This window comes from Doryrhamphus excisus, chromosome 13, assembly GCF_030265055.1.
Source record: "Doryrhamphus excisus isolate RoL2022-K1 chromosome 13, RoL_Dexc_1.0, whole genome shotgun sequence".
Taxonomy (NCBI): domain Eukaryota; kingdom Metazoa; phylum Chordata; class Actinopteri; order Syngnathiformes; family Syngnathidae; genus Doryrhamphus; species Doryrhamphus excisus.
Window position 1 is genome coordinate 9,728,700 of NC_080478.1, and position 10,890 is coordinate 9,739,589.

At 41.1% G+C, this 10,890-nt stretch overlaps 1 protein-coding gene across 6 annotated transcripts; it reads left to right on the top strand.

The window, feature by feature from the left end:
* The first annotated feature begins 2,653 nt into the window (after window positions 1-2,653).
* Window positions 2,654-10,713, top strand: LOC131140066 (heterogeneous nuclear ribonucleoprotein Q-like). Of its 6 annotated transcripts, none has more exons than XM_058090150.1 (13): window positions 2,881-3,011; window positions 4,512-4,671; window positions 5,440-5,558; window positions 5,947-6,054; window positions 6,189-6,302; window positions 6,538-6,714; window positions 6,890-7,025; window positions 7,365-7,570; window positions 7,708-7,857; window positions 7,952-8,073; window positions 8,143-8,468; window positions 8,766-8,832; window positions 9,232-10,713. In XM_058090150.1, the coding sequence occupies exons 1-12, from the start codon at window positions 2,976-2,978 to the stop codon at window positions 8,801-8,803; spliced, it is 1,692 nt and encodes a 563-aa protein (XP_057946133.1). In that variant the 5' UTR covers window positions 2,881-2,975; the 3' UTR covers window positions 8,804-8,832; window positions 9,232-10,713. The 6 variants fall into 6 exon arrangements, with proteins under 6 accessions (XP_057946137.1, XP_057946133.1, XP_057946134.1 ...); XM_058090151.1 differs by having other exon boundaries at window positions 9,235-10,713; XM_058090149.1 differs by having other exon boundaries at window positions 8,766-10,713.
* The last annotated feature ends 177 nt before the right edge of the window (window positions 10,714-10,890 follow it).

Genomic DNA, 10,890 nt, shown 5'->3' on the forward strand with positions numbered 1-10,890 from the left:
TGAATGTGAGCAGAGAGTATCACCCTCACGGTTCATTTTCTGTCAATACACACCAGTGAGCATTTTTCATGGATGCCCATGCCACCATGATCTATTCTTACCATAAATAGTTGTAATTCCTGAATGACAAATGCACAAAGTCATTGAAATTAAAGCTGAAAGTCAACACTTTATTTCAGACCCATTGTGGTGGTTTAAAAAAGACAAACCACTACAGCCCTGTCATTGTCCCAATACTTCTAGACCTAATTACAACGACAATTAGCATAAACATGAACACTCAAAAACGTATAAAACTATTGTAGACATACACATGACTTATAGCTGTTGTGTTATTTGTACTGTTTTGTTTGGCTCCCATAAACATGGTAGAAGGCCTGACAGAGGGTGTTGTGAATAAATGGAAAGAAACCCGATAGCCTTCAAGAGGCCGCCATCTGCCCACTCGTCCCAGTCTCTGAATGTCAGGGATTAATAAGAATATATTTTGTTTCTTGCCACTGAAGTGCCCACATCCTTGGTTGTTTGGGTGATAAATCCCACAGCTTGTGATTTCATTAACAAAGAAGGACGCGTTTGGTCTCATGTATTGCATCGTTTGTACACCTGTGTCACTTTTGTGAATGTTAGAATTTTGAATGTCAATTTTATATGCATTTTTATTGCAAAAAAACACAAAAAACAACTCACACCACATTTCCGATGCATGGTTTTATCCCCTCATGGTGGGATTTTTAGCAGCTGTGCATGGCTTTCTGCAAGGAATCAATACTTTAAAACATCAAATAAGAATGCACATTATAAATACATATAGACTACTATTACAGAACATCATAAAGAAAAAAGCGACAAAAGGAGCCACATTTTTTCAGATCATTAAAGCCTTAAAGGGATGAAATTCACACCCTGCTGCAAAAGAGGATTACTTCCCTCTATATTTCTAGTTTACAGTACGGTGCTGAGGTTGGCGTAGGCAATGGCTGAGAACTTTTTGATGGCATCATCGACAGTAAGTATATAAGGAGGAAGATGTCAGAGGTCATCAGATTTGATGGTTAGCTAGCCGTGTGCAAAAAAGAATTACATCTGCGAGTCATTAACAAAATATCAGAGTGTTGAGTAAGGTCAGTCCATTATTTAGGCAAAAATGTTGAAAAGTTTCTAAAATATGCATATTTTTGATGAATGATAAGCCATATTCAACCAGCATGATTTGCTCGTTTTCAGCCCTTTGTATTGAGTTGTGGACTACTTTTGAGCAGCTCCACACAAAAAGCTTTATAGATCTTCAAGAATCCGCACCTATTCCAGCTAAATTTCCTTGAATTTCCAAAGTGGTCTGTTTTAATTTATTCCACCCACGGGCCGCCTCCAATCCAATCAATTTTATTTATATAGCACGATTAAAGAACAGCAAGGTTTCCAGGTGTCTTCCGGGCACACCCACTCCGCTGTGGTTGGTCACACTCAGCTTGTACACTTTATACAGCTTACATAGCTTTACCCGGGCACGCCCATATAAGGAAGTCACCAACTGGCTGGAGCTGGCGACTTCTAACAAGACTCACCGTGAAGTCACAGTGAGCCATGTCAACTTCTCATAGGGCCCACTTCCAAATGCACAAACCTCATTATTTGAAACTCCGGCATCGTTTAATGGGAATGGGGTCCTTCCCCAGGTGGAGCGGTTCAAGTATCTTGCCACCTTGTTCACAAGTGAGGGAAGGTTGGAGCATGAGGTCGACAGGCAAGGTCGACAAGTAATGTTGTGTGTGTGCCCTGTGATTGGATGGCGACCAGTCCAGGGTGTACCCTATGCCTGTCACTTGAATTAAGCTGGGATAGGCTCCAGCTGAACCCAAATAAAAACAAGTGGGGTAAGAAATTGATGAATGGCTGTTTAGCAAAACCTGCTAACTTTAAGGGCAAAATGAATTGATTTTTAGTTGCTATGGAATAATCCAATAATAATACGCCCTATTTTCTGTACAATTAAATTTCCAAAATGTTCTCATACAGGTAAACATTGTGCATAGCAAAGTAGTTTATAATTCACTGTAATTTTTTTTTCATTATAAAAGTTATATTATCACTGGATACCACACTATGTGCTTTGTCACTGATAACACAAAGTTATGTTTTGTTCAGATATTTTAGCATACATTGAGCTACACTAGATTGGTTTTAGCATCCTTAATGTACAACTAAAAACTAGTTAAATGTGTCCTATTCCAGCATCCTATTGCTTTACTTGGCATACATGCACCCTTTTTTGTGTGCATGAAACCCATGACAAGGGTGACACAGTGTGGGAGAAAGCCAGACCTACAGCACTGCGGTGTTTCCAAGGCTGCTCTTTGTTGTTAAGATACTCTATGTAGAGTATAATATTTAGCAAATTGTGTTTTAACTATAGATATGCAAGATTAAGTACCCGATCTGACTTAGTTTCGTTCTTGTCTTTACTCGCTCTTTAATATCGCCGAGTTGTAAGTGCGTGGTATAACAGAAATACAAAGGTGGAGCAATCCACAGCATAAGCATTATAGTAACAGTTGCAACCTTGATGTGCAGCCATAGTGGATGATGCTCTCAACTGTACACACGCTTACAAGGCAGAGAGCCCATGCACAACAGCGCAAGAAACCCCGTCGACGAGACAAAACTCGAGGCGTGAACGTGGCAGCCATTTTACATCATCAAGAGTGAATGACTGAGGCCGGACCAGTGCCGGGAGTTTTCCACTTTTTCTGTCTTTCAAACATAACCCCTATCTTCCAAATTACTCTACACCACACACGGCGGTGATCCAGCGGCAGGTAGGGCGATCGCCACTGTTTACTCACGTAATTCTCGCTCCGTTTGCTTTGTGAAAAGTCCGAGTCGCTACTGTGGTGTTTCAAACAATGTGGGAACTGGTGGTGGCGGCTGGGAACGACTTGTCCGGACCGGCTTTTTGAAAATGGACTCTTCCTATGTGGCGACACGTTGGCGGACCGCGCACTGAGCAGGTTAAATCATTGGCTTCCCCTGCCTCAAACGATACAATATTTGTCTTTTTGGTAACTAGCGAAGTCTTTACCGACCACTGGGGAGCTAACAATGGCCTGACTGAAATTCCGTTCGATTAGCATGCTAGCCTAAGATAGCCTATTTTGACAGATCATGGAACTGACACGCTCATTGTCATCACATGCTAACTGAAGCTAGCTAACTATAGATATTTAAAAATGTGATCCGACCCGTTTAAGCAGACACACAGTCTGTTCGCGTACGACGTTCGGATGCATTATTTGAAGGCGTTGCATAAACAGCGCTATGTTACTGTTTAATCATTCCCCTGCTAGTTTGATTAGCATTAGCTCCGCAAGCTAGCTTGTTAGCTCGACCAACGTGCGCGAATCACTCAGGCTACTTAAACAACTTCAACGCTCTTTGAACTAATCTAAGCTCCAAATCTCAAATGTAATCGGTGTATACTTTTGAATTGATGCTTATTATTGATGTTGCAGAGATGTGGAAATTCTCATCGGAAGCACGTGTTTGTGACAATGTGCAGTAGTCACTTCAAGGAATACTTTGAATATTAGATAAAGCATCAGCACATGTTATAAATATAAAATTGATCTTAAGGTAGGAAATTATACTCCTCATTTACTCCTCATGACTCCTCACTCCGCAGAAACCGTGTTGCCGGGTACTGCGACGTGACCTAATTGTCCGGCCTACCCAGGCATAGACCAAAACAATCTAAGTTGATACATTGTCTGACTATAGCTTAAGTATGGATGTCATTGAATATGGTTTCCAAAACGTTTTTCAGTTTGAGGGATAAAATAATCACACACTACGTTAACTAATAATAAAGCACACAGAACGCAGTAATTTACAACCTAAGGTAAACTGTGACCCATTTTGGGACCCCACCCAAAGTTTAGGAGCATCTGTCCATAGGGATCCTGCTAAAGTGACCTGAAGCCAAAAGGTGAAAGGGTTCATTCTTTGCATATACGTGCCAGAAACCGGAAACTGCAGCACACTGATGGAACACGTGTATCAGCTATCTAGTCGGTGCTGAAGTCAGCACTGAGACCATGTAATTTAGAGGCCAAAGCAGGCATGGAGTCTGCCCTAGAAGCCGACTTAGTGCTAACATGTAAACTTGGCTGAGCCTCCGTCACAGCGATACTGCCACAACAAGTGCTGCGGCGTTTTACAGGATGTCATATTATTGATGCCCGTGGAGAATCGGGTATGTGAGTTGAGTGCTATACAACAATTATTTGAGAGAACTGTGTCAACTGACTGTGTGGGTTGCTTCATTTTAGAGTCAGGATGGTGAAGTCTGTAGACTTCAAGAGATCACATAGATTTGATAATTTATACACAAATGTAAAGCAATTGAAATGTGAATTGATCTGCCTGTCAAGTTTGAGAATTTCCACTATCCTAAACACATCCCAGACTATGCCATTGAACCAGGATTAATTTGGGTCATTGCATTTGCACAGATTTCTGGAGACATGGCCACAGAACATATTAATGGAAATGGTCCAGAAGAACCAATGGACACCTCTGCTGCAGTTACCCATTCTGAGCACTTCCAGACTTTATTAGAAGCTGGTTTACCACAGAAAGTTGCTGAAAAACTAGATGAAATTTACATAGCAGGTAAGGCACATTTGCATATGCTAATATGCAACTCTTTTTGTTGATTGATCTCTTGCATGTACTGTCACTTCATCACCATTTTGAGTGGGGAGTTGGGATCCCGAAGCAACTTTTTGTGGTTCCTACCAAAATGGGTACTGCAGTGCTACATATTTTGTAATTACCCATCACAGCAGTGTAAATGTGTACATGTTTGCAGCATTTGCATTTACTATGTGGTTGCTTGACCCTAGGTATATGGGGGCAACTGAGTTGTCCTCCCACTATATGTCTTTCTAGACCTACCACATTGCCATAAAGGAGTGCTTATGTTTTAATCAAAAGTGTACAATTTCATACAAGGAGGGCCACAAAGAAACTTTGGTAATATCTTTACGACCTGATTGGTCAATCACATTCACAAAAGTACCAGTCGATCCAGATGGATCGAATGCAGAAACAATGGCAGCAGCTGCCTGGTGTTTGGCTGCCTGGGACAGGTGACGGCCCCACTACTGAGCAGTACACACACCAGCTCATTAGCAACTCAAAGTAGAGGAGCACTGGCATATCAAGTTACATTGTCACATCTGGTGTGATTAGTTCTGCAATATCGTGTGTGGACTAAAGCATAGAATACATCTTTTATGTTATACATGGCATAGAAAAGATCCCTGGTAAATCAACTGATTTGCAAAATGACTGATTATAATGCTGCCTTTTTAAACTCAGAAGTTTGATATTGAGTTCCACCTCTCTGCATGTGCTTTTTCTTCCCCTCTACTACAGGATTGGTGTCACACAGTGACTTAGATGATCGAGCGATTGAGGCTCTGAAAGAATTCAACGAGGAAGGTGCTCTCCAAGTCCTGTTGCAATTCAAGGACAGCGACCTCTCACATGTTCAGGTGTGGTAGCAGCATCCATGATCTTTAAACAATTGTTCACATTAGGGATGGATATAATTATATGGATTGTTAATTATTTTCATGATGCAGAATTAATTGAAGCATTTGATGCAAAGTTTTGTGCACTGCTTGGCTGCAACCAGCAGAGGCGCTGTTGATTCAGTCTCAACCAGTTAGCTGACAGGCATCAACTATGGAAAGTTTAGCTATGTCCACACACGTGGGCAATATTCTGCTCAGGACAACCTCAGCAGTGAAACAGGAATTTATTATATTGCCATAACTGATCACAATGAAATGCCTGCTCTTACTTTATGCCTTGCGGACATGTTAATTTGCAATAACTCAAAATGTCACAACCTTTTTCCCTTTTTATTATGCCTTTCAGAACAAAAGTGCCTTTCTTTGTGGCGTGATGAAGACATACAGACAAAGAGAGAAGCAAGGGACCAAAGTGGCAGACACCAACAAAGGACCAGATGAAGCCAAAATCAAAGTGAGAACCCATTAAAACAAAGTGTGATTGCTTTTGAGAGCAACAAATGCATGTGATGGCATGAATTGTCACAGTTCATTGTGAAGATGTGTGTTCTATGAACCACTGTTGATCAAACCATGTTCTCTGGCCAGGCATTGCTGGAGAGGACTGGTTACACACTGGATGTAACTACGGGCCAGAGGAAGTATGGTGGTCCACCACCTGAGTCAGCTCACTCCGGAGCACAGCCGACTGTTGGCACCGAGGTACAGAAACAAATATACAGTTTATAAGTTGATTGATGAGGTCTTAGTGTGTGCTGTATGCATTCATTGTCCATGTGATGAGATTCATCATCTGTAGTAACCTTGGTTACAGTGATGGCTTACCGCTAAGAACTGACTGGACAACTTTAGCCTAGCTCTTTGCTATCTTTTGTCTGCAACATATCTATTAAAAAAAAAAAAAAGGACGCACATGATCATTTTTCTCTCCCTGCAGATATTTGTTGGCAAAATCCCCAGAGATCTGTTTGAGGATGAGCTTGTTCCTCTGTTTGAGAAAGCTGGGCCCATCTGGGACCTGCGCCTGATGATGGATCCTCTCAGTGGCCTCAACAGAGGCTACGCCTTTGTCACTTTTTGCACTAAAGAGGCAGCACAGCAGGCTGTCAAATTGGTACGTTTTACTCTGCTGCAAAAAAGAATAAAGAGGGTATAATATAACTGTAAAGACGACCATGTAATCTATTTAAAATTAAGTATACATGTTGAGTGCACAACCCCAAATGTGTTAAAAATATCAATCAAAACAAATTGCATCATAATGCTGATGCCCCTTTTTGTCTTTGCAGTGCAACAACAATGAAATTCGACCTGGCAAACAAATTGGCGTGTGCATCTCAGTGGCCAATAACAGACTGTTTGTTGGCTCTATCCCCAAGAGTAAAACAAAAGAGCAGATTGTTGAAGAATTTGCAAAAGTCACAGGTGAGTTGGCGCTTTTAATTTCCTGCTTTCTTCTCGACACATTATCACTATATTTTTGGACTTGGACTTTGCTTTGGGCACTGCTGCATATTCTAATGATAACTATATGAGCTCTTATCAAAAATGTTGTCTTTACAAAGACAATGTCCAATAGAACAAGTAGTGGACTCACTCAACAGTGTCGCTGCTAGTTGCAGCCAATTATTGCACTCCATTTGAACTATATATTTCAGCATTTTTACCTCTTATGGTACAATTTAAGGATATTTGTCTGAAAATGTACTTGTTGCCATAAGTGGAACATTTGACATGCACCGCCTTTTTGTTTCTGATTCATAGAGGGTTTAAATGATGTCATATTGTACCACCAACCTGATGACAAGAAGAAAAACCGTGGCTTTTGCTTCCTGGAGTATGAAGACCACAAGACAGCGGCTCAGGCCCGCCGACGTCTGATGAGTGGCAAAGTGAAAGTGTGGGGCAATGTGGTCACCGTAGAATGGGCTGATCCTATTGAGGACCCCGACCCAGAGGTCATGGCTAAGGTGAAGCTCAGGGCCACATCATTATATAGCATGAAGACTTTCTTTTTACCTACTAGCACAGTCCTGTAAAATGTATATTTGTTTTCAGACCATCCCATGCGGCTAACATTTCACACTGAACTGTTTCCATATCTTAGGTGAAAGTGCTGTTTGTGAGGAACCTAGCAAGCTCTGTTACAGAGGAGATTCTTGAAAAGGCCTTTAGTCAGTTTGGCAAGTTGGAGCGTGTGAAAAAATTGAAAGACTACGCATTCATCCATTTTGAAGAAAGAGATGGTGCTGTGAAGGTACTAAAATAAAAATGTATACTCTGAACATGCAAGACCGTGGTTGTTCACACAAATAACAATTTTCTAACGTCGTCTTCAACAATTTCCACAGGCCCTGGCGGATCTCAATGGAAAGGACCTGGAAGGAGAACATATTGAGATAGTCTTTGCCAAGCCTCCTGACCAGAAGAGGAAAGAGCGCAAAGCTCAGAGACAAGCAGCCAAAACACAAATGTAAGGAATCAAAACGCCTATTGCTTTTAAAAGAAAGCTCCATGGTTTATGATGTATTTGCCTTTGCAGGTATGATGAATACTATTACTACGCACCTCCACACATGCCGCCACCCACAAGAGGCCGCGGACGAGGCGGGCGTGGTGGTTACTCTTACCCCCCAGACTACTACAGCTATGAAGACTATTATGATTACTACGGCTACGACTACCACAACTACCGGGGCGGCTATGACGACCCGTTCTATAGCTACGATGATTTCCAGGGCTCTGGGAGAGGAAGAGGAGGAGCAAGAGGTGGTCTCCGTGGTATCAGTCAAACCAGGGGCCGCGGCAGCATCACACCTAGAGGGAGAGTGGGCTTCTCACAGCGTGGCGGCTCTGGAACGAGCAGAGGTAGATGACATGTTAAAGTGAGAGTGATATAAACAAGTCCTATAGCGAATACAAAGCTTGTCATTGGTGTCCGGTAACTTCAAAAAACAATTTCTATGGTACAGTAGATCCTACCTATTTGCGGTTTGGCATTCGATCCCCTGCATATTTTCAAATTTCTCCGTCAAATTGTACTTTAAAAAAGAAAAAAAACAGAAAAAAACCCAAAAACTTAAATAGAAAGTGGTTTGATGGCGTAACCTACAAGGGGGAAAGAGTGCTGCAGCTCTGAATCCAGCAAAGTGCGCTGTCTTGCAGGTCAATTCACAATATTCTCCAGCAGGAAGATGCTTTGACAAGATGTGATGTGTAACTGCACGTTTTTGTAAGTACAAGACTGTATACTGTATGCATGTAATTCTTGATGTGTAAACCTTAATTAAAGTTCCTTTAACTGTGAGGCATATTGTAGGGATTAGCGTATCAAAAATAGGCATTTGTAGGACTTTATAGTGGTGCGTCCATTATTCGTTGTTTTTCGACATGGGGGGTGTTGTCTTGGAATCTAATCCCCGTGAATAGTGGGGATCTACTGTATTAATTTGATTTGTCAAGTAGTCAGGTCAGACCATAATAATGTGTGAGCACTTAAGTGGATACAGCAGCAGACCAAGGTTGTTCATTCAAACTTTAGTTAAAAACGGGAGGAATTCTTGCCGCACTGCTAGAGGCTGTGCTACATGATTTATTAAGCAAAACGTTTCTTTCCCTCTGATTGGTCCAGCAGGGAAGCGGGGCCGAGGGCGGTCCTGACCTGTCAAACACAGCGGATACTGACTTGATGTGTGGGGTTACACCATGAGCTGCAAAGGATGTTGAAACAAAAAAAGAGCGTGACAAAAAAAGGTCCAATGATATTCCAGCCTTACAGAAGAAGCATCTCTCCCCTTTTGTTTTTTTTTTGTTAGTTTAAACTAAACTGCCACCTTTTTAAAAGAAGACCGCACGATTTTGTATACTCGCCTAAGCCTCTGTCACCCCTGTGCCCCTTTTAGCGAGCCCTGACAACAGGGTGTCAATTTATTGCCCCAACAATCTCCCCCGTTCCCTGTCCCCAAACATGCCATTTTTAAATAATTATTGAAGAATTTGCACTTTTTAAGTTTCTTAGGTTTGAAGTGGCTCGAAGGAGCTTGATGCTATTGTATATTTTTGTGCTAATCGCAATTTTTATTGTTGGAATATCCACGTTAAATCATTTTGATGTGGATGTTTGAAAGAGAACATTTGCAGGTTTTTATTTAGGGTGTACCCACCTGGCATGGATAAGTCAGGCATTCCAAGAAAGTGGTTCTTTTCAGAACTTGTCTTTAAAGGGTTGGTTGACTACCTCAGTACAGAGGACTAAACTACCCGGCCTGTACTGTAAATAGGGAAACTATATTGATGAAAGCAAGGCTTGTTCTCAATACAAAATATGCACAAGAGCTGGGGCACACAAACAATGTACTTAATGTAATATAGTCATTTTTGCTGCAGCTCTGACACTGCAAACAGTCAAACTGGGCATGCAAAACTATCTCATCAGATGAGTCCGAACAAGCCTTGCTTTTATCCTATTTTGAACTGAATTAGCTGCCTCGCTTCTTCAGAGTATGTAGTTACTGTTTGTATAGTTTTTTTTTTTTGGATAAAATGTTACTTTGTAAAGGCTTCAATGTCACCGGCATCAGACAGCCTTTGATTTTAATGGATAACAAATAAAGGCCCTGCAGTGTCCCTTTGTGCCACTGTATTCCAGTGGGTTTGTTTTTTTTAATATCAAACATCAGATATCAGAATCATTCAATGTCATTGCCAATCTGTCAATTGTGTAAACTCATGTTCATCTGGACCGGTCCCTTTTTTCCATCTCCCAAACCAGCAACTGTGTACAAGTTCGTCTTGATGACCAGTTAGGCATTATGTTATGCCTAAAGTTCTGGTTTTGGTGTTGGGATCACAATGTGGTATAAGGGATGCTGCAGTGAATGAAATATATTTCCAGGTATATCACCAAGGAAACTGTGCTGTTCAATTCCAGTTTTCTATACAGTTAACTCCCTCAATAAAATTCATAACCACCTTTTGAAAAAAAAAAATGTTAGCAGTTTTAAACTATTGTTGGTGGCCAACAACGTTTTTTGCATTCCTGCAAATAAATTGTTTTATACTGTAAAATGGAGGTGAGTGTAACTTATTTTTGTAATAAAGTTTTTGATTTCTATGTGTGTCTTAAATCATTTTGGACCGATTACAAAAGTTGCATTCAAAGCTCGTGTTCATATTGGAGATTGAAGGAGACGAAGTTCTAAACGTGAAATAAAATGCAATTCAACTCAATTCAATTCAAATTGATGTATGCTACTCAAATATTTTCAACTTCACCGTTGAAAGAAAAACG

Bases quoted from the DNA above. Each gene is read 5' to 3' on its own strand.
- LOC131140066 (XM_058090149.1), top strand. From the start codon at position 2,976: ATGTGGCGACACGTTGGCGGACCGCGCACTGAGCAG. The intron at 7,026-7,364 runs GTGAGTTGGCGC...TCTGATTCATAG, and splicing joins AGAATTTGCAAAAGTCACAG to AGGGTTTAAATGATGTCATA. The intron at 7,858-7,951 runs GTACTAAAATAA...CAATTTCCACAG, and splicing joins AAAGAGATGGTGCTGTGAAG to GCCCTGGCGGATCTCAATGG.